At 46.4% G+C, this 23,085-nt stretch overlaps 1 protein-coding gene across 1 annotated transcript in view; it reads left to right on the forward strand.

Annotated features, from left to right (window-relative positions):
* Positions 1–23,085, forward strand: part of LRP1B (LDL receptor related protein 1B) — a 642,156-nt gene that overhangs the window by 468,562 nt on the left and 150,509 nt on the right. Inside the window, exons 34-41 of the mRNA XM_054173601.1 lie at positions 9,167–9,307; positions 9,973–10,098; positions 10,708–10,839; positions 12,789–12,923; positions 13,867–13,996; positions 19,438–19,564; positions 19,720–19,871; positions 20,151–20,275. Coding sequence (XP_054029576.1) covers positions 9,167–9,307; positions 9,973–10,098; positions 10,708–10,839; positions 12,789–12,923; positions 13,867–13,996; positions 19,438–19,564; positions 19,720–19,871; positions 20,151–20,275 — 1,068 coding nt within the window. The remainder of the gene's footprint in view (positions 1–9,166; positions 9,308–9,972; positions 10,099–10,707; positions 10,840–12,788; positions 12,924–13,866; positions 13,997–19,437; positions 19,565–19,719; positions 19,872–20,150; positions 20,276–23,085) is intronic.

Here is a 23,085-nt window from a genome sequence, read left to right on the forward strand (position 1 = left end):
AGATCTTTACTGATGTTTAGTCCTTCCCAGGCTCTGTTTAACATTTTCCTGCTGTTACATCCCTTTAGTGGGAGCACACAGAAGCTAACAAGACATGAAAAAGCAATGTTAACAAACAAGTTGAGACCAAAGTGACTCTCAGGTTACTCCTGAAGGAAATGGAAACAACTTACATAACTCACATCTTTCATTGATTGGTTTTCTGCTCAGTAGTGTCACTCATCCTCCTCCTTGCATATGCTCAGCTCCAAAACTCCTTCTTTTGTTGTTGTTGGTTGGTTTTGTGCGTGTTTTTGCTGCATCTTTTTGAGCATCAAATATATGGGATGAAAATTAACTTTCATTTGAAGGTAAAGCATGGGAATAGACACTGAATTACCTTCTTTCCATGCCCTTAAGCATGCAGAAAATGTCTCTTTGCTGTTGCTGCTCTGTGTGACAAAGGTGTTGCCTTCAATTCAGGATGAAGTCACATTAGCTTTTCTGCTCTCCCCACTTCTTTTTCTGGTAGCCATTGGCTGTGTGAGATGTCAGCCACTTGCAGTTGATCTCCCCCTCAGAAATGCCTGTGAATGCTTTGCTGAGCACCTCCCACTGCTTTTTGTATTACAGAATCACAGAATTGTCAGGGTTGGAAGGGACCTCAAGGCTCAGCCAGTTCCAACCCCCTGCCATGGGCAGGGACACCTCACACTACAGCAGGTTGCTCACAGCCACATCCAGCCTGGCCTTCAAAACCTCCAGGGATGAGGCTTCCACCACCTCCCTGGGCAACCTGTGCCAGGCTCTCACCACCCTCATGAGGAAGAACTTCCTAACATCCAATCTGAATCTACCCACTTCTAGTTTTATTCTATTGCCCCCAGTCCTGTCATTGCCTCACACCCTAAAAAGTCCCTCCCCAGCTTTTGCACTTGGTCAACAGGAATTTTCTTCTACTACTCCCTTAAGTGCTTTGTTCAAAAACCTCTGAATTTGCTTCTGGTTACCCTGGGCCCCAGCTAAGTTTCAGCTTTGGAAAGTCAAGGTGTTCCCTGGGAGAGAATCTCTGAATTTCTCCTACAATACAGCAGTAGTTTCTGATTTAGATTTGAGTCCAACCTATCCTATCCAGGCTCTGATTTCAGCAGTTTTCCTGGTAGCCAGTGCCTGAGTGTGATCCAATAGCACAGATGTATTTGACATTCAGCACCAGGTCTCATCTCCTGCCTTCCAAGCTCCTTAATGAAAATGGCTCCTTGAGTATAGCTGAAACTGGTTGGAAGCTTGCCTTTGTGGTGAAAATTGTGTTGTGTTTCTGGATTGGTGAGCAGGCTCGTTATCTTCCAAGATCTGAATTGCAAAGGAGCTTGCAGCTCTAGCTGATGTATTCCTCAAGTGGTCTTTTCTCTCTTGAATGATATATTGCTCTGAATCATAAACGGAGCATTGCTGGAAGAGTATTGATTAGTTACTGTAAGTTTGCAGCTGAGGAGAAAAAGGTATTGCTGGCTTCTGGCAGGAGTTTTGCTGGAGGTGTTTGCATGCCTTGTGTCAGCTGCTCACAGCAATACAGTTTAAAGAATCCCAAAGTTCAGCTCAATTCACTACAGAACAGGAATATGATGCAGATTGTGTGGCAAGGAGAGAATTGCTTGTGCATTGGGGAGTTTTTTTTCCCCAATGCTTGTAGTAGAAACCTTCATGGAAACATTCCACAGTGCACCTCCAGAGATCATCCAGTCCTACAACCCTGCCACAGCAGGATCACCTAGGGCAGGTCACACAGGAACACATCCAGGTGGGCTTTGAAAGCCTCCGTCCTTAGAGGTCCCTTCCAGCCCCTACCATTCTGCAAATCTATGCAGTGGTCTTTTTGCAGTTATTGTTTTATACCAGTATAAAACAGTGACTGCATGTGGTGCTGTTCCTGTTGAAATTCACAGGATTGTCAGGGTGGGAAGGGACCTCAAGGATCAGCCAGTTCCAACTCCCCTGCCATGGGCAGGGACACCTCACACTACAGCAGGTTGCTCACAGCCACATCCAGCCTGGCCTTCAAAGCCTCCAGGCATGAGGCTTCCACCACCTCCCTGGGCAGCCTGTGCCAGGCTCTCACCACCCTCATGGGGAAGAACTTCCTAACATCCAGTCTGAATCTTCCCTTCTCTAGCTTGGATCTGTCAATCTACCCACTTCTAGTTTTGTTCCATCCCCCCCAGCCCTATCACTCCCTGACATCCTAAAAAGTCCCTCCCCAGCTTTCTTGTAGCCCCCTTCAGATACTGGAAGGCCACAATTAGGTCTCCTCAGAGCCTTCTCATCTCCAGACTGAACAACCCCAACTCTCTCAGCCTGTCCTCATAGGAGAGCAGCTCCAGCCCTTAGACCATCCTTGTGGCCCCTCTGTGGAGCTGTGTAAAGAAATCTCACTCAGCAATGCAACAAAGCCAGACCTCGATGACAGCTTTTCAGTGGGAGCACAGGTATTAGAACAAGGCCTTTTTGGACACAACTTCTCTGTCCTCCAGCCATCAAGGCATGTTAACAAGCAGTCAAATCAGAGAGCAACTATTACAGCGCTGCTTTTTCGAGAGGAAGCGTGCACTCCTCCTCCCGAAAGGCACTCATGCTGCCCCTCACCCTCCTCACGGAGGGAACTGATCTGCTGCTTAGCTGATTGTTGGTTTAAGTACAGTCTCAAAACCAGATACACTTCAGGAACTGAGCTTTGTCTGTGCTGGATGCAATCGTGAAGGGAAAGGGGCTGCTTAGATCAGGAAACTTCAAATACTTACACCTTAATTTTCCAAGTCATCAGTCTTCTAATTGCTGTAGCTCCATTCATTCCATTAGCATTAATAGAAGGAATATATCTAGGCAATTTGCCCACTTCTAAGTACAGTACATAGTTGTCTTCCATAAATACTCAAACCACCATTAATGAAAACTAATGGCCCATCAAGATTTGCATTCTGAGCCCTGCCTGAATTCTCCAAAGGCCTGTCCACAATGCTGGGGTAGCAGTTTCTGGCCTTTGCAATAGCTGCTGCCCAATATGTTGCTGCACTTAACGCTAATTGCCCAGCCACGTGGATAAATACAACAATTTTAATGTATATTATAAGCCAGTTCCAGCAGCAGGATTGTAATTAGTGATGGAGCAGCACTCTTGTTAGCATAATCAAGGAAATAAATCATTTCACTTCAGTTTGCTGTTTCAAGGTTTCAGGGAGAGTTGTTTCTTCCCTGGGCTGTGGAAGCAAGTTGTCTTTGTGCTGCAGTCGAGTGCTTTTCTAAAGTCAACTAGTGTGTCTTTCAATGACTGTAGAAATTAATTCATCCCAATAGTAGGAGTCACAGCTGAGCTGTCTGGAGGGAGCATCTATTTGTCACATAGAGATGAGCAGCCCAAAAATTCCGAGCAGTTATGGCAAAAAATGGCTGAACTGTCAGGATTTGCATGAGCTTCACCTTGCTTACGTCTCCAGGATGTCCTTCCTGGCTCACTGGAGAGGTCCCAGAGGACCGGAAGCTGGCCAGCGTGGTGCCCATCCACAAGCAGGGCCGGTTGGAATTCCAGGCCTGTCAGCCTGACCTCAGTGCCAGGCAAGATCATGGAGCAGGTCATCTTGAGTGCAGTCACACAGCACTTACAGGATGGCCAAGGGATCAGGCCCAGCCAGCATGGGTTTAGGAAGGGCAGGTCCTGCCTGACCAACCTGATCTCCTTCTATGATCAGGTGACCCATCTGGTGGATGTGGGGAGGCCTGTGGATGTAGTCTGCCTGGACCTCAGCAAGGCCTTTGACACCGTCCCCCACAGCAAACTCCTGGCCAAGCTGTCAGCCCATGGCTTGGATGGGAGCACACTGCGATGGGTTAGGAACTGGCTGGAGGCTGAGCCCAGAGAGTGGTAGTGAATGGTGCCACATCCAGCTGGCAGCCAGTCACCAGTGGTGTGCCCCAGGGATCAGTGCTGGGCCCCATGCTCTTTAACATCTTTATTGATGATCTGGACGAGGGCATCGAGTCCATCATCAGTAAATTTGCTGACGACACCAAGCTGGGGGCAGGAGTTGATCTGCTGGAGGGTAGAGAGGCTTTGCAGAGGGACCTCGACAGGCTGGGCAGATGGGCAGAGTCCAACGGCATGAGATTGAACACATCCAAGTGCCGGGTTCTGCACATTGGCCACAGCAACCCCATGCAGAGCTACAGGCTGGGGTCAGAGTGGCTGGAGAGCAGTCAGGCTGAGAGGGACCTGGGGGTGCTGGTTGACGGTAGACTGAACATGAGCCTGCATTGTGCCCAGGCAGCTAAGAGGGCCAGTGGCATCCTGGCCTGCATCAGGAACAGTGTGGCCAGCAGGAGCAGGGAGGTCATTCTGCCCCTGTACACTGCACTGGTTAGGGCACACCTCGAGTACTGTGTCCAGTTCTGGGCCCCTCAGTTTAGGAAGGAGGTTGACTTGCTGGAACGAGTCCAGAGAAGGGCAACAAGGTTGGTGAGGGGTTTGGAACACAGCCCTGTGAGGAGAGGCTGAGGGAGCTGGGGTTGCTTAGCCTGGAGAGACTCAGGGGTGATCTTCTTGCTCTCTACAACTACCTGAAGGGAGGTTGTAGACAGACGGATGTTGGTCTCTTCTCCCAGGCAGCCAGTACCAGAACAAGAGGACACAGTCTCAGGCTGTGCCAGGGGAGGTTCAGGCTAGATGTTAGGAAGAAGTTCTATACAGAGAAAGTGATTGACATTGGAATGGGCTGCCTGGGGAGGTGGTGGAGTCGCCATCACTGAAGGTTTTCAGGAGGAGACTTGATGGGGTGCTTGGTGCCGTGGGTTAGTTGTTTGGGTGGTGTTGGATTGGTTGATGGGTTGGATGCGATGATCTTGGAGGTCTCTTCCAACCTGGTCTGGTCTATTCTATTCTATTCTATTCTATTCTATTCTATTCTATTCTATTCTTCTCATTCAGCTCCCATACTGTATCCTCTCTCTAAAACTTCTTGTGCACCACAGGAAGCCTCCATGTGAAAGATTCACAGAACCACAGAAAAATTCAGGCTGGAAAAGAGCCTCAGGATCACCAAGTCCAACCCAGAACCCTGCTCTACAAGGCTCACCCCTAAACCATAGCCCCAAGCACCACAGCCAAACCACCCTGAAACACAGCCAGGCTTGGGGACTCCACCACCTCCCTGGGCAGCACATTCCAATCCCTGACCACTCTTGCCATGAAAAAATGTTTCCTACTGTGGATGACCTTTGGAGGTCCCTTCCAACCCAACCCATTTTAGGGTTCCCTGATTAAAATGTTGGCATGTTCAGTTTGCTGAAGGGCTGATAGCAGAGGGGACTTGCTTTGCATTTGTTTTGATTCAAATTTATTAGCTCAGAGAAGAGACCAGAGATGGACCAATGAAACCTTGCTTCTTTTCCTTGAAAGCTACTACAAGAAGTGCATTTTGGCTGATGGAATTTTACTGGCAAAATAGCTGAATTGTTTTCTATAGTAGAGGACTCTGGGGAAGATACAGCTGGAGGGTCCTCAGCATCACATTAAATCAACTTCATAAAACTCCATAACTTCTTTTCTGAAATGGTGAATTACAAAGGGGCAGCCACCCAGTAAGGTGAGTGGCTTGACCAAGTCAAGAGGAACTGATCATCTACAGTGAGCTGGAAGGAGGTCATTGTCCTGTCTCAATCTTGTAAAGGGAGTAAGGTCAGACAGGGTGTATGGCATTCAGAGAAACTGAGAAACACACAGTGGGGTTCACCGTGGACTGTGGAACTTCTCAAGCCATCCTAGCCCCCTCTCTGTGTATTCCAGAGACAGGGACAACTCATTTGTTAAGGCTTTGAATCAGAAGCTTGGCTCTGGTGTCTGTGCCAGTGTTTGGCCATTGGTTCACTGAAGTTTGAGTTTGCTATCCAAGTTGTTCACAATGATACTGTGTGGAGCCTGCTTTTCATGTCCTCATGGTGTCTTAGTTATTGATTGCTGTTTGTTTTGTGGTGGAGAATGGGGTTTAACATTAACAGCAGGGTTTGTTCACTTGCTAGAATGAACTTCTTCCCCAGAGCAATGCCAGTAGAATTTCCATCTGTAAGTAGGCTTTTTAATTCAGGAGTTTGTATGGAAGTAGCCTCCAGTCAGCAGCTGCTGCAGCCCAAGTGATTCTCAAGTTGTGAAGCACGGCAGATGTGATCTAAGGGAGAGCAGTCCTCGGTGCACCTGGGTAGTGCCCAGTCCCTGACAGTGTGGCCAGCATGAGTTCCTCTGCCATACTGTAGAGTGTTTGCCACTGTCAGCCCAGCACCTTCATAGGAACACCACCAGCACACAGCTGCTGTAGAAAGGAGTGCTAGGATCTTGATAGAGCTACTGCAAAGCTCATACCTGTGGCCCTTCACATGTGTGTGGGTACAAAGACATGCCAATAGCGAAGGGCATTTACGGCACTCTTCTGCCTTCCCTTTGTTTTAACCCAGTCTGTCTTCCAGGCCTTAGCACCAGGGAATAAAAATTGTGTATGAGGGCTGCTGGGGAGGTTTTCAGCAGTGTCTGTGTTCTTTTCTCCTGTTTGCATCTTTTCCTCCTGCTGTGTTTCCTGATGGTTCTTTCATTGTTCTTAGTTGTTTTCTTTTCGCTGTGTGGTTGCCATGAATTATTTTCTAGCTCATTTGTGCAACATCAAGTGATGGAACCTGAAATGTTCCAAACTCAGTAGGGAGACCGGTTTGAGGAAAAGTGGAAAAGGTTATTGCCTTAAAGAGGTTATAAACCATTGACACAGAGCCATCTGACTGGCTAAATAGAAGGCTATCCAACTCCTTAGCTGAGGAAGCTTTTAGAGTGGTTGCAGGCAGTGATGAGAATGGCAGACTGCTGAGCTGGGCAAGTGTTGTGTGTTTCTGAGCAGAAGTTGGGCAATCCTGAGTGAGGACACTTAAATTATGTTAATGGGGCTGCAAATGGAACATTTTCCTGAAGTGATGTGAGTGAAATGAAGTAGAGAATCTTTATCTCCTAGATACCTCTCAGTTTCATGGCATCTTTTAGATTGCTGGCCTCATACACTGTTGCTCAACTTCTGAACATTATCTTTGTTTTAATACCAACCTTTATATCTTAATTTCTTTCTTAATGACAAACTGTATTCCACAGGTCCCACTGCAGCCACAGCAAGATCATCCAACTTAGTGCTTCTAGCTTCAGCTCACCAAACACCCCGTCTGAATTTAAGTGAAATCTTTCTCTAAAGCCACCTGAAATCCAGGCCTTGCAAAAGATGCTGTAAAAATACTTGGGTTTGGTGGAGGAAACCTAAACCATATCATTTAGGTGGCTGGAAAGATTTTATGTGATATTAGAAAGAAATTCTTGACAGGGTGGTGAGACACTGGAATAGGTTGCCCAGGGATGATGTGGATGCCTCTTCCTTGGAGCTGTTCAAGGCCAGGCTGAATGAGGCCTTGAGCAACCTGGGCTGGGGCAGGAGGTTGGAGCTGGATGATCTAGAAGGTCCCTTCCACCCCAAACCATGCTATGACTCTATGTTGAATGTAGGGCAGCTGCACTTCTCTGTCATGAATCTTTGCCGTGTCCTTTGTGCTGTGATTCAGATATGCTGCTTGTGCTGACGGACAAGGCTGGCTTGAAGCTCTCTGCCAGTATGTGCTTAGCATGTCTCATTTTTCATGTTCTTTTAAAATCTTGAGTGAATGAGGATGAAGAAGTTGATGTCAATGTAAATTGGCAGCTTAAATAAATTCTTCAAGGTGGTAAGACTGTTTTACTGTCATTATCACAGAACTGTCAGGGTTGGAAGGGACTCAAGGATCAGCCAGCTCCAACCCCCTGCCATGGCCAGGGACACCTCACACCACAGCAGGTTGCTCACAGCCACATCCAGCCTGGCCTTCAAACCCTCCAGGGATGAGGCTTCCACCACCTCCCTGGGCAAACTGTGCCAGTCTCTCACCACCCTCATGGGGAACAACTTCTTCCCAACATCCAATCTGAATCTACCCATTTCTAGTTCTGCTCCATTCCTCCCACTCCTGTAATCCTTCTTCATTTGAAAAGCCTGGAACCAGCTTTCTTGTGATCTCTAGGTACATGGTGACTGGCTCCAGCACAGTCTGAAAGCAAACCCTGTGGCACGCCTCTGTGTGATCTGAAATTGGCCATACTGCAATTCTGCCCCTCAGAAATGCATGGAAGCCTCTCACTGAAAGTGGGAAAAGTGAATTTACAAATCCCAAATGTCTGTTTTAAAACAAATGAACAGCTTTGTTCTTTGAGCAGTTTTAACAGACTCATTCTGGTTGGAACCTCTCTCTAAGACCATCCAGTCCAACCATTCTCTAACTCTGCCAAGGCTGGTGCTAAGCCATGGGCCTCAGCACCACATCTCTGTGTCTTTTAAGCACCTCCAGGGATGGGGATTCAAGCCCCTCTCTGGGGAGACTGTGCCAGTGGAGAAGTTTCTTCTACCATCCAACCTAAACCTCCTCTGGTGCAACTTGAGGCTACTTCTTCTCCTCTCACTTGTTTCTAGGGGGGAAGAGACTGATTCCCACCTCTCTGCAACCTCCTTTCAGGGAGCTGTGGACAGCAAGAGCATCTTCCCTCAGCCCTCCTTTCCCCAGACTAAACAACTCCAGTTCCCTCACCCTCTCCTCACTGGACCTATTCTCCAGACCCCTCAGCAGCTTATTGCCCTTTTCTGGAGCTACTCCAGCATCTCAGTTCTTTCTTGTAGCGAGGGCCTAAGAACTGAGCACAGTACTCAAGGTGTGGCCTCCCCAGTGCTGAGTTCAGGGGGACAATCATTGCCATGGGCCTGCTGCCCACACCTTTTCTGGTCCAGGCCAGGATGCTGTTGACCTTCTTCGCCACCTGGGCACACTGCTGGCTTGTGTTCAGCTGGCTGTTGAGGCACCCTCAGGTCTTTCACTACTGGGCAGCATTCCAGCCACTCTTCCCCACCAGAGTTAACTCTCTGGTATAAGTTCATTCCAGGTTCCTGTGTAGTTCTAACAACCGTGTACCTCAACAGCAGTGAAAAAAAGAGTTTCAAACTGGCCTAAGAATTAACCTCCGATGTTTTTTCTCACCTTAGGTTTCAAACAATTTGAGAGTGACCTTCTTAATCCTTAAAACTTGAACATTTTACAGATAAAAAGCTTTGGTGGGCAGACCAGAACTCAGCCCAGATTGGTACCTGCAACAAAAAGGATGGAAGAAACCCAACTGTGCTGCGCAACAAGACCTCAGGAGTTGTCCATATGAAGGTCTATGACAAAGCAGCACAGCAAGGTATGGCACCTTTGGAGCACCTTCACCCAGCTCTTAGACTGCACAGGATCTTTCCCTGTGCTGTATTCCAAAAGTGGGTGGAAGAGAAGAGTAATTCACCACTACAAGTCTATAAAACAGTTTATTATTGAAACAGTTGCTGAATGGACTAAGATTATTGATTAGCCTAAAATGAAATTGTTCAGTTGATCAGACAGCTTCTGGAGGCTGCACTGCAGCAAGGTTTGGAGTTCTTCTGGACAATCAAGGTTTAAGATTTCCAGTCAACAAGAGGCAGTGACTGTGTGAACCTCGTCTCAGGTTGCTGCAATGTAAAGTGAGTGAAGTTTGATGAGATAATGCATCAGAATTCTTCATTAGCTGCTGGGTTTAAGACAGTTTAATCCATCTAGATTGACAGACGTGGCAACAGGATGAAGCAAAGGTCAGCCAGCAGACAAATGGGGGAATATTGCTGATGCTGCCAGAGCTTTGTTGGCAAAGTGGGAGCCAAGACAGTATGCAGAAGTGTACTTTGGGGTCATGCACACCCGCTGAAGAATTTGGAGAGCAGTATTTGGTAGAATCTGGCAGTAATAACTTGACATCATCCTACAGTTGCAGTCACCAGAGTTGCAGTGTTCAAATGTCATTTCCTCTTCTCTCTTCTCCCATCACTTTCCTAGGCAGCAATTCCTGCCAGTTAAACAATGGGGGATGCTCCCAGCTTTGTTTGCCAACATCAGAGAGCACCAGGACTTGTGTGTGCACGGTGGGCTACAACCTGCAGAAGAACCGCATGGCATGCAAAGGTAGAGCAGCTTTCAGGGCTCCTTCACAGGCACTTCCATGCTGCAGTGACTTACATCAGATTTAGTTAGCAACCTCAAGCTGAAGGAATACATGCTTTATGTAATTAATATACTTGATTGAATCAAGATAGAGAATAGACAGCCTTGAAATTTAGCTCTTGATTTGCCTTTAGTTCTGCATAGACTCTTGGGGGAACTCTGAGGAGTATCTGTACATGTTGATTTTAAATCCAGGCAGAACAGCAGAGCATCTGAGCCTTCCTTAGCAGCAATTCATATGTGTTGTGTACCTTACCCTGAAATGAAATGATAGGTCACAATACCTAAAAGGTAGAGGATCTGATCCTATCTTACTGCCTTTAAGAGCAAGCAAGGCCTGGGTTTTGTTCAGGTTTATTTCAACCTTTTGTCTGTTTGAGCACAAAAAGTTGGAAGCATAGCTTACATCCAAAGCCTCATTTCTTGCCAGAATAATTAAAACAACTTTATGGTCAAGGTGCCTTAGAGTTCTGTAAATTGAACTATGTCACAGGTCTGTCAGTTCCTCCACTCTTGTTAACTGGCAAGGTCTCCACTTTCCTCTCATGGACTGTTTTATCTTTCCTGTAGGTATTGAATCATTTCTTATGTATTCTGTTCATGAGGAAATCAGAGGAATCCCTCTTGATCCAAATGATAAAATGGATGCTTTAATGCCTATATCTGGAACTTCATTTGCTGTGGGGATAGACTTCCATGCAGGTAAATACTATGAATTGTCTATCATGTGTAGGGTAAATCTAGTGATGGATAAACATAGTGTGTCTAGAGACAAGACAAGGGGGAATGGTTTGAAGCTGGGGGAGAGCAGGGTTAGAGTGGAGCTGGGGAAGAAGTTGTTCAGCAGGAGGCTGCTGAGACTCTGGCCCAGGCTGCCCAGGGAGGCTGTGGCTGCCTCCTGCCTGGGGGTGCTGCAGGCCAGGCTGGATGAAGCCTTGAGCAGCTGAGTGTAGTTGAGAGGTGTCCCTGGGCATGGTGGGGAGGCTGGAGCAGATGAGCTCTGAGGTCCCTTCCACCCTGAGCCATTCTATGAATATATACACACACATATACTCTCTCTGTGTCTCTTATGGAATTACAATTGGATATATAAAGTATGAAAAAATAAAGAATGAAGAAATATTATTTATCTGTGGGCATTGTCTTCCCTAGCATAAACAGCTGCCTCAGGAGATGCCCTGCTGCTGCTTTTGAAACCAGCATGTGGGTTGCAGTGGATCTGTGCTGTTAACTCAGCTCTCTCAATGGAAATGCAGTGAATTCTGCTTGTCCTATCTCTTAATCAAGAGTCCTTCTTGGCAGCAGAGCAGAGTGCTTTAGCATTGCTTGCCTGGCAAGTGTAAATGGTCAGTGGAGATAGGTTCATGCTCTAAGACCAGGTACTGGCCCTTCTCTTCCATCTTCTGGACAGGCGGCCGCAGCAGAATGGCAGCTGAAACGACTTACAACACTAAGAGATTCTTAGTGCAAGCTTCTCAGGGTACTTAAAGTTGAGGATGGATTGTGGATAGGATAATTTTTTTATTCATCAGCCTGTTCCTCTTAAATGCCATACTTTTAAGCTTGTTTCTACTTACTTCTCTCTTCTCTTTTTTTTTCAATACTGCCCAAATTCAGTCTGTGGTTAGTGAAGGGAAAGCTTCTCCAGGCAGCTCCACACTGTAGTTTTTCACACTCCTAAATGCTTTAGAGTGGTGACCAATAAAATAATCTGATTTTCACACAATTATCTTGTCAGCCAGATAAAAACCCAAATAGACCAAGACAACAAAAACCCCACAGGAAACCCCACAAGATATTTATTGTGATTTGGAACAGGGGTGGTAGCTTCCATCCCTTGTCATGGCCTCGTGGCCCTATTTGGTTGTCATAAACTTACAGTTGTGATTTAATTATTGAAACAATATTCTTAAAGGATAAAAATAAGATTAATTTAAAATGATAGTTTTGGTAACATCCTTCTGTTAGGTCTGAGACACAGGAATAAATTTATGGGCAATGAAGCTGGGGAGGGGTCTGGAGCACAGCCCTGTGAGGAGAGGCTGAGGGAGCTGGGGTTGCTTAGTCTGGAGAAGAGGAGGCTCAGGGGAGACCTTATTGCTGCCTACAACTACCTGAAGGGAGGTTGTAGCCAGGTAGGGATTGGTCTCTTCTCCCAGGCACCCAGCACCAGAACAAGAGGACACATTCTCAAGCTGTGCCAGGGGAGGTCTAGGCTCAAGGTGAGGAGAAAGTTCTTCCCAGAAAGAATAATTGGCCCCTGGAATGTGCTGCCCAGGGAGGTGGTGGAGTCCCCATCCCTGGAGGTGTTCAAAAAAGGCTTGGATGTGGCACTTGGTGCCATAGTTTAGTTGTCATGAGGTGTTGGGTGACAGGTTGGACTTGATGATCTCTGAAGTCTTTTCCAACCTGGTTGGTTGTGTGATTTCTATGAAATTACTGTTCATTGATATTAGGTTCTATTAATTAAGTTATATTTATTAAGTTGTATAAAATTATCACAGAAGCACAGGATGGGAGGGGTCGGAAGGGACCGCCAGGGATCAGTAAATCCAACCCCTCCACCAGAGCAGTATCACCCAGGACAGGTGATCTACTGATGTAGGTGTCTGGAGTAATTAATCTAAGAGTGACTGGCCTGTGTTTGCCAGGAAATGACACGATCTACTGGACAGACATGGGCCTCAACAGAATCAGCAGGTCTAAGCGTGACCAGACGTGGAAAGAAGACATCGTTACGAATGGCCTGGGCAGGGTTGAAGGCATTGCTGTGGACTGGATCGCAGGTAGGTCTGAGCCTGCTTCAGCAGGGGGCTCAGCTTCTCACAGTGCACTGCTGCATCTGCAGCTCAGCACTGCAGAGCTTGGCTTACTTTCAGCTCTAACGTTTGTATTCCAAGTGTCCAGACATCATTTTTTGAAGATACAACCACTGGGGTATTTTGTGTGGGTTGGGTGGGGTTTGTGTGGGTGGGTTGGTTGGGTGGGTTTTTGGGTGGGTTGGTTGGGTTTTTGTGTGGGTTGGGTGGGGTTTGTGTGGGTGGGTTGGTTGGTTGGTTGTTTTTTGTGTGGGTTGGTTGGGTTTTTGGTTGGTTTGTTTGGTCTTGTTTTCAGTTTTACTACAGACTGCCAAAATGATTTCATTATCTTGAGCACTGTTTCTTAGATGGACAGTCTCCACAGTGAGAGCCATGGCCATGGGTCCTACTTCAAAATGGAAGGCTGAATAGGACTTGAACATAAGCTTGGACATAGAATAAGCTTGAACATAGAAGGTTTCACCTCAATATGAGGAGAAACTTCTTTACAGAGAGGGTGCTGGAGCCCTGGAACAGGCTGCCCAGAGAGGTGGTGTAGTCTCCTGCTCTGAACACACTCAAAAGCCACCTGGATGCATTCCTGTGCAGACTACCCTGGGCGATCCTGATTTGGTAGGGGGCTTGGACTGGATGATCTCTGGAGGTCCCTTCCAACCTCTAATGTACTCTGATACAGTTCCTTTCTGGTCTTAATTTGAGGTGGTGGAGCCACCATCACTGTAGGTGTTTAGGAAGAGACTGGATGGGGCACTCAGTGCCATGGTTTAGTTGATTAGATGGTGTTGGGTGACAGGTTGGACTGGATGATCTTGAAGGTCTTTTCCAACCCGGTTAACTCTATTCTATTCTACACAGGATTTACACACTTTTTAAGGGGTCTTTTCCAGTAACTTCAATGTGTTTTTCCTAGGTAACATCTATTGGACAGACCATGGCTTCAACCTGATTGAAGTTGCCAGGCTGAACGGCTCCTTCCGCTATGTGGTTATATCCCAGGGCTTGGACCAGCCAAGATCTATCGCAGTACACCCAGAGAAAGGGTAACGTGGCCATGGCTCGTACCTTGCATGCTGGCACTGAAGCTCTTAGATAAGGGAGTCAAGGCCTTCATTCTAACAGAGGAGCATTTAATAAAATCCCAGAGGGCTGTATTGGAAACTGCTGCACTGGAGCTAAGCAGAGGTGGAAGGAAGTGCACTTCACATGCTGACGGTTGTGATCTCTGTGTCCATGGCAAACTGTACTTGGCCAAGGAGTCTTCATTTTCTAAGACAATCATTTCAGACAAGTTCAGGTATTGCTTGGAAGCAGGCTGAAATCCATTCTTCAGTTTCCAGGAAGTCACATTAGGGCCACAGAGATGATCCAAGGGCTGGAGCAGCTCTGCTGTGAGCTCAGGCTGAGGGAGCTGGGGGTGTTCAGCCTGGAGAGGAGAAGACTCCAGGGGGGGACCTTAGAGCTGCCTGCCAGGACCTGAAGGGATCCTGCAGGAAGGCTGCAGAGGGACTTTTGCTGAGGTTGTCTAGAGACAGGCCAAGGGGGAATGATTGGAAGCTGAGGCAGAGCAGGGTTAGAGTGGAGCTGAGGAAGAAGTTGTTCAGCAGGAGGGTGCTGAGACTCTGGCCCAGGCTGCCCAGGGAGGCTGTGGCTGCCTCCTGCCTGGGGTTGTTGCAGGCCAGGCTGGATGAGGCCCTGAGCAGCTGAGTGTAGTTGAGAGGTGTCCCTGGGCATGGTGGGGAGGTTGGAGCAGATGAGCACTGAGGTCTATGCATCTCTATTCATCCAACACTTTGTTGAGAGCAGGGACTACACTGCAGCATTGATGGAAATAGAGCACATTCTGTCTCCTTCCAGCTCCAAACCTGTTAGCACAGGTACAGCTAAAATAATAGCAGTAGATCCTGCAAAGAATCTCCATCTCTTTTCCTTAGCAATACCAAAGGTACTTCCTGAGGATAAGGCACATGAAGCATGGCCTTAGTGGAGAAGTGGTGAACAATGTGTATCAAAACCTGAAATACCTGAGCAACTCCCTGCCCTACAGCCAGAGGTGACACTGGAGCTCATTTTCCCCAGGCTCTATCGAGTCAGCTTCTCAGGAAAGCAGCCTCTGTGCTCAGAGGAGTTTGCAGCCACAGTAACGAAGGATTCTGACTTCTCTGCTGAGGCCAGGTCGATTCAAAATGCCACTTGGATCTCTGCCATGATTTCTGCTATGAGAATGGAGACAGAAGCATCTGGGTGTTTTACAGACTAGAGCACTGCAACTTTAGTGTTTCTATGAATGGAGGTGAAAGCAGGAAGTGGCTTTATTTCCAGCACAGTGCAATAGCTGATGCCACAAGTCCTGGCAGTTCACACAGCACCACTGGCTGCTTGGCAGGATCTGGTAGCAACCCTAGTGCTTTAGGGTTTGTGCTGTGCTTCAGAGGAGGATCTTCTCCAGATCCTAGTCAGAATCTGGCTGCATTGATCAGTAGATTCTTTTGTCTTTAATGTACCAGAATGGCTGCACTCTTCTGTTACAGAAAAAAGTAAACATGACAATTTGGGAGCAAAACTGTTTCAAAGGAACCTGATCAAATCCTTCAGCCCAGAAGGGCTCACAGAGCTGCTTCAAAACAGCAGTTAAGTTTCCAACATCATTTTCTTCACCATGCATGCAGGTTGTTTGCTGCATTCATGTACAGGCAGCCAGAAAAGCCCCTGTGAAGCCAGAGGCCAAAGTGCAGTGGAGGATACTGAGATGTGGAAAGAGTATGAATTCTGTCACTAACCCCACCGTGTTTGACTGGACATGCCAAACGAGTGGGCAGCTCTTCTGCAGCCTTTGGAGAGGCAAGATGGAGCACAGCATTTACCAAGGGCTGCAGGGAGGAGCAAATGGCAAGCCCTGGGCAGAGCAGTACTTCATGCTGCTGTTGAACAGCTGCACTTTTTTTTTCACTATTATTAAAGTGTGGGTATATTTATTTTTTTATTTTTCACAATTTTATGGGGCCTCCAAGAAAGCTGGGGAGGGACTTTGGAGGGTGCCGGGGCGTGATGCTCTGCTATGGAGACAGACTGAGAGAGTTGGGGTTGTTCAGTCTGGAGATGAGAAGGCTCTGAGGAGACCTTCTTGTGGCCTTCCAGGATCTGCAGGGGGCTACAAGAAAGCTGGGGAGGGACTACTTAGGGTGCCAGGGAGTGATAGGACTAGGGGGGATGGAGCAAAACTAGAAATGGGTAGATTGAGATTGAATGTCAGGAAGAAGTTGTTCCCCATGAGGGTGGTGAGAGCCTGGCACAGGTTGCCCAGGGAGGTGGTGGAAGCCTCATCCCTGGAGGTGTTGAAGGCCAGGCTGGATGTGGCTGTGAGCAACCTGCTGTAGTGTGAGGTGTCCCTGCCCATGGCAAGGGGTTGGAACTGGCTGAGCCTTGAGGTCCCCTCCAACCCTGACAATTCTGTGATTCTATGATTTTAATGAGATTATTTTCACACAGTGCTTTCTGCCTCAACAGGTCACAGTTTTGTTTTACCAAGATTTGAAGTGTGCAATAATTAGCCAGCAATAGGAACAAGATGCTTTTGGAAAGAGAGAGCTTCTGCTTTTAATGGACATGTAGAGAGGCCACTGAACCGTCTTCTAAGCTCTTAGAAAACTGTAAGGCCACCAAAAAGCAGATAATAAAATAGGGATTAAAAGTAATTTGGAGGAGTTTAAATTATGGCACTTGAAACAAAGAGTGAAGAAGAGAAATGTTGCCTGTAGAAATGCATTCAGTCACGAAACGTTGCTTCGATGCCTTGACCTTGTTGAGTCTTAGAGTTAGGTTTTGGAGGTCTTTAGAATACTGAAAGCGTAAGAGGCCCACAGGTTAGTAACTGCTGTCCATGGTTGGTAGAACAGAGGATCTCCTGTGAAGGCAGGTAAGCTTATCTCTCCTTTTTAATGCTGAGCCACCAAATGCTATCTTGAGCTGTCTCCAGTCAAGGTTTTTCAGGGGAAGAGCAGCAACAGTGGCTCAAGAAGCAGAGCTCTGCCTTCCTGTGGGAAGGCGAAGGCCTTTTCACCCTCTCTGTTATTGTCAGCTCTCTTTCCTTTTACTGAAGCAAAATTTCCAGCAGTATTCTGCCCTCCCCTTGCCCTGACTTCATTTTTCTTGAAGCTTGAGTTGACAGCTGTAAGAATAGAGAGGAAAATAGCAGTTATTGGATCTCACTGAACCTGCCCAAGACAGAAGCAGGCAGTGTTCTGTGGCTGGCACAATCCTTGTGGCCACAAAGGAAGAAGTGAAGGCTGTGCAGTCCTGCAGAGGAGTGTCCTTGTCCCTTCTCAGGGGTGCTGACTCACACAACAGGCACTTGGATGGCTTTTTTTATTTTCCCCCTTTGAATCATAATTTGCTGATCAAGCTCAGAATTTTGGCTGGAATACAGAGCTCAGCTCATGCTGAAATATTCTTAGCCTTTGAAGATGCCTCCTGCAAAAACACGTTGGGAATTGAATCCCTGTTTAGGGTTTGGGGCTAGTTTTAAACTCTGGTATTGATTTCTTTGTCTTCTTTTTACATTATTATTTTTCCCCAAAGAAGTTTTTGTGAAGGTTCTAAACCAGCACCAAATTTCTGCCAATCCCATCTCCATCTCAGTTCTGTCACTTCTATATGGCACAGCTGGGCAGAAGTTGAGTCCCAGGGGTTCCTGTGTTGGTGGCACATGGCCTCCAGGGCCAGGCAGCAAACATTGCAGATGGTACTTCCCAGAGCTTCAGAGAAGCCACGGCAAGACCAGGTCTTTACATCCTACTTATTAACTTCTCCAAGTTTAAATCTCAATCTATTAATATGATCATGAATGCTCTAAGAGAGCATTGAGTAACCTGCATAAGACTGTTGGCTGCTACTCAAGATTTTACCTGGAGAATTCCAGGTTCATTTAACCTACTAATTATGGGGGTTTATTTTGTATTTTTTCCTCATAATAACAAGTCTAAGGAAGGAGCAGGGAATGTTTCTTTCCATTGTACTGAATCCCTGCTTCTCTGTAGCCAACATCCACTTGATATCCTGTGTTAAGAAAGCTCCTCTGACTTGATGCCTGAAAGCAAGCTGAGCTCTGGTGAGAAGTGCTGTTCATGATCTGGTTAAAGCTGCCTTAACCTGTGGTTGTTGAGATCCAGCTGGTCAATGATGTCTGCCCTAACGTTTCTGAAATGTAGCTTTAAGTTAGCTAATGTAGCAGTTAAGCTTCCTGATGCAGTATGGTTTAGAGTTAATATTCACACTACAGCTTATGTCAAGGAGCACCAGAACCAGTTTGGTTTTGTCATAGGCAGAAAGCCCCACAGTAAGGACCTGAGGAAGGTGGGCATTGGTTCAGATGCTCAATACAGTGAGCCTAGGATAGGATCCATACTTGTTCTCTGTCCCATTTTCATCCCTCTTTTTTCCATGTATCTGCAGTCATGCAATCAAATATAACTGTTTAACCTCAGGTTGGTGTCGTGACATCACCAGGCTCAGGGGCAGTAAAGCACAGAAGGCTTTTGTCAGACCAACACATTGCAGGCAGAGAAATGTTGGAGAGTGCTTTGCCACATTCTGTGCACCTTGTGTGCTAAATGATGGTTTGCTCTGCTCTGAGGAATACTTGCTATGGAAATGGTTCTCTTCAGGTGATTCCTCGTTTGCTTGACCTCAATTATAACAACTCAGGAGAGATTTCTTGCCCAGGCTACTGTCAGTGAAGGAAGTGCTCAGTGTACATTAACTGGCTTCGTTTTGCTCTATCTGAAGCAACAGATTGTGAAGTAGGAAGGTCCAAGGCATAAGTTTCATCTAGTATCTTACTCTTGAAACAGTGATGTTACTGTGCCATTAAGTATGCAGCAATAAGAAATTGAGATAAGTAAGATGCAGATTCTCCCTAGGAGCATTAGGGAAGAGTAGGAAATACATTTCCTTCCTACATAAACTCCCTTTGCTCTACCATTTCCACCCCACTGCTTCCTACAGAGAACATTTTGAAGTCAGATGTACATTTCTTATCACATTTGTTAGTAATTCAGTCTGAGAGCTTCTGTTCTTCTGTTACAGTTCCTTGGTTTTGTTGTGGTTTGGTGGTGTTTTGTTTGGTTTTTCTGGGGGGGAGTGTTTGGGGTTTGTTTTGGTTTGTGTTTGCTGGAGGGGGTTTGATTGTTTTGTTTTTCCCATTTGCTTTCAGTTTTCTAAGCACAAAGCTGGATTCTTTCAGGGATGGAACTGCACACTGATGGAATGCAGTTTCAATAATTGATTCCTGTGTACCACTTATCAACAAAGTGTCCTATGAAACAAGTGTTCTGATCTAGTTCATCTGGTGAGCTTGTTTAGACACAAGACCCTTACCATCATTTCTCAACACCTGTTTCGTGGCAAGGCTTGAAGCAGGGCCTGGTGTGTTTGCAACTCTTATTTTGGTGCTAATTTTTAATTGGCAGTTTCTCCCACACTTTAGGTATTTGTTTTGGACAGAGTGGGGCCAGACTCCTTGCATAGGCAAGGCACACCTAGATGGATCTGAGAAGGTGGTGCTTGTGAGCCTGGGGATCGCGTGGCCTAACGGCATTTCCATTGACTACGAGGTTGGTTCCACTGCCTTCCAGCATGCGTCCAACTGTAGAGCCCTTGTTGTGTGTATCATTAAAGCCAGCTTGCCTCCCACCCTGATGTCATCTTAATAACTCTTAATTAAATACCTGATGAGACTGTTGATGTTTCCTTTAAAATTAATCTTTAGGAAAATAAATTGTATTGGTGTGATGCTCGTACCGACAAGATAGAGAGGATTGACCTTGAGAGTGGAGGGCACCGGGAGATTGTGCTGTCAGGGAGCAATGTGGATATGTTTTCAGTGGCGGTCTTTGGAGCTTACATCTACTGGTCTGACAGGTAATTTATTTTTCATAAGCATTGGAGCCTCAGAATGTTATTGCAGTGCCAGGAGCCTCACCTCTGTAGGATGAGCCACTCCTTAGCAAGGTCGCAGAAGGGATCGCAGAGGGCCCTGCCGCCTGCCAGGGAAGGGCACTTCTGGTGCCGAGAGCCGAAGCGAAGCCGTGTCCTAGATGAGAACAGGTTCCTTCACCTTCTGCTAGGTGCCCTTCAGTCATTTGTCTGGTGTGAATTAGTTGAGGATTGTTGATGAGACATCTTCAACTTTTTTGGCAGAGCACATGCAAATGGCTCTATTAGAAGAGGCCACAAGAATGAGGCCACGGATGCTGTGACCATGAGGACTGGCCTTGGAATAAACCTGAAGGAAGTGAAAGTCTTTAATAGAGCACGAGAGAAAGGTTGGCTGTTCTTAAGGATGCTATTAATTGTTTTAATATCACCTGCTGCTTTTTATGTATACTAAAGCATACCCAAAGTTAAGTAATCACTGATTTTAGCTCTGCTTTCTACCCTTTTTGTTTTCTCGTTATTATTTTCTAATGATAAAATTAATCTACTAAAGGAAACACACAGTACAGATTCTGCTGAACTTCCTGAGTGTTTTGGGGAGAAAATCTAACCCCAAAACACTTCCTGTCATCCCAGGTTTGGTGGGTTTCCTTTAGGTTTGCATTTTGGTTTGTTGGTTGTCTGCTTTTTCTATTGAAAAAAGGGCAAAGCCTCAGTCCTAGGAATGAGAAGGGCCTTGAGCTCTGCTTTAAAGAGCAGCAATCTCAGGCAGCCTCAGAATCCCACTGCAAACCAGAACAGTTTTTGTTTCACAGCTAGAAGTTCTCAAGCACTGTCTCTGAAACATGTCATTTCCTGGAATTACTTGGGTTTGAGTCCAGCTCTTTTTGTGTGTGTGGGAGGAGACCTTGTAAATAATCAGATTTTGTTGATGTTCAATTTGTGTAGTGAACTCCAGACACTCCCTGTGATTTATGGCACTGATGATTGCATTTTACCCTCCACTTCCTGACTCAGAGCAGTCTTGCTTTTAGCTGTCCTTTTTCCTCCTAAATGTCTGGGTTTGAAGAGATCCTTCAGTGGGCACAGGTCATTAGAAGTCCACTGAAAATGAGCATTTTCTCAGAGCAAACTGCTAGCAGGCCATCCAGGCAACATTTTCCATACATGTATTAAAAAGGAAAAAAGAGAGCAAGAAAAAAAGTGACTATAATGCAAGATAAACTTTTTGATAGTAAGATGCCTCTGGTGCTGGCAGTGCTCAAAAGTTGCTCTAATCAGATCACTGTGGACACAGAGATCCTGTTTCTTTCCTTTAGATCTCTCCTGACTCAACTGCATTGAGCATGACATGCACAGTGACTCTGCACTGTGAAAGAAAACAGGCTGAGCAATCCATAAGAAACAAATGGTTTCTCTGATTTATGTTTTTTTCCCTGAGGGACTTTGAAATGTTTATAACTCTCTTTTAATTAATTTGCAGATAGACTCATACCCATTCCATGAAGAGTTTCTGCAGGGAATTTACTTCTGGAGGCATCATATTCTGTGCTTGAAAAGAAATTACACACAAAAATTCATCATTTCTTTTAACTAGGCTAGAAACAGTTGAGGTCTGCTTGCTTGGAAGGGCTTGAGATGGACTGAGAGTTGGGGTTGTGCAGTCTGGAGAGGAGAAGGCTCCCAGGAGACCTAATTGTGGCCTTCCAGTATCTGAAGGGGGCTACAAGAAAGCTGGGGAGGGACTTTCCAGGGTGTCAGGGAGTGATAGGACTGGGGGGAATGGAGCTAAACTAGAAGTGGGTAGATTCAGATTGGATGTGAGGAAGAAGTTGTTCCCCATGAGGGTGGTGAGAGCCTGGCACAGGTTGCCCAGGGAGGTGGTGGCAGCCTCATCCCTGGAGGTTTTGAAGGCCAGGCTGGATGTGGCTGTGAGCAACCTGCTGTAGTGTGAGGTGTCCCTGCCCATGGCAGGGGGTTGGCACTGGCTGAGCCTTGAGGTCCCTTCCAACCCTGACAATTCTCTGATTCATCATCTAGAATTAGGAAAGTAGAGGAATGGGAGAAAGCCTTGATCCTTTACATGGCATGGCTTTTCCTGGCAGCTGGGCTTGGTCAGAAACAGAAGATGTGGTTGCTGAGGCTAGAATTCTTTTGCTGTTGGATTGAAACATGTAAGTGAATGGGTTGGAACAGGCTTTTCAAATGTTACTAGGGTCCAAATGGTTAATGTCTTTGGGAGGGGATGGCAGTGAGCCAGAAGGACGAAAGGGAGAGATTAAAGTGGAAAGAGTTTTTTGAATGGCTTTGTTTATCACACCTGTTATTTCTTTATTTATGTGTTTTTAAGTTGATTGAACTGCAATAGTTAACATTGTTTCAAAATCCACAAGTACAGCTAGCTAGCTTCCTGCCCTGTTACTGAAACCAAAATGCCCAACCCAGCAAAACCAAATCAAACAACCGAGGAAATAACCAAAACTACAAACCCAGACAACATACACAATAACCCCAGCAAGAACCCAGCAGCCTGTGCTGCTGTGATTAATGTTTGGGTTCCTTTTCTTTTCCTTTTTGAATTTGTTTTGGTCCCCCAGGCACCTGTTTGACCCTTCCTGCTGAGCTGGTCCTGCGGGGCTGCTCACAAGCAGACAGCCCAGGGAGGCTGTGGATGCCTTCTCCCTGGGGGGGTTCAAGCCAGATTGGATCAGGCCTTGAGCAGCTGAGTGTAGTTGAGAGGTGTCCCTGGGCACAGTGATGAGCTCTTAGCTCCCTTCCAGCCTGATCCACTCTAGGATCCTATGTGTGCAGGGGCATGCCCTAACTACACTGGGTTTAGAATTGGCCATTTGAAAAGCTCTTTACAGCTGGTGAAGTGTGGAAGCATTGAAGCTTTCCAGGAGAGATTTTAGGCACTCAAGGATCTTTTCTCATATATTTTCCATCTCAACCTCTCGTCTTTCCCAACAGATATTAACTTTTCTAGCCCAATAAAGCTTTCAAAGAATCCTGAAAGCAAACCATAGGTGAAAGTGCATGCAGCTGAATCTCCAAAGGATTTTGGATAACTCTACAGGAGCAGATCTCCTGTGGGCTTTGCCTACAAACACAGGATTCCACGTCTCTGCTTTTCAGAGTTGGCTTTCACCTCATTTTTCATTATTTTTCTTACAAGTAGCTTCAGCTTGAAGTGTAGCAG

The sequence above is a fragment of the Dryobates pubescens genome, chromosome 2 (genome assembly GCF_014839835.1).
Source record: "Dryobates pubescens isolate bDryPub1 chromosome 2, bDryPub1.pri, whole genome shotgun sequence".
In the NCBI taxonomy this organism is placed as follows: domain Eukaryota; kingdom Metazoa; phylum Chordata; class Aves; order Piciformes; family Picidae; genus Dryobates; species Dryobates pubescens.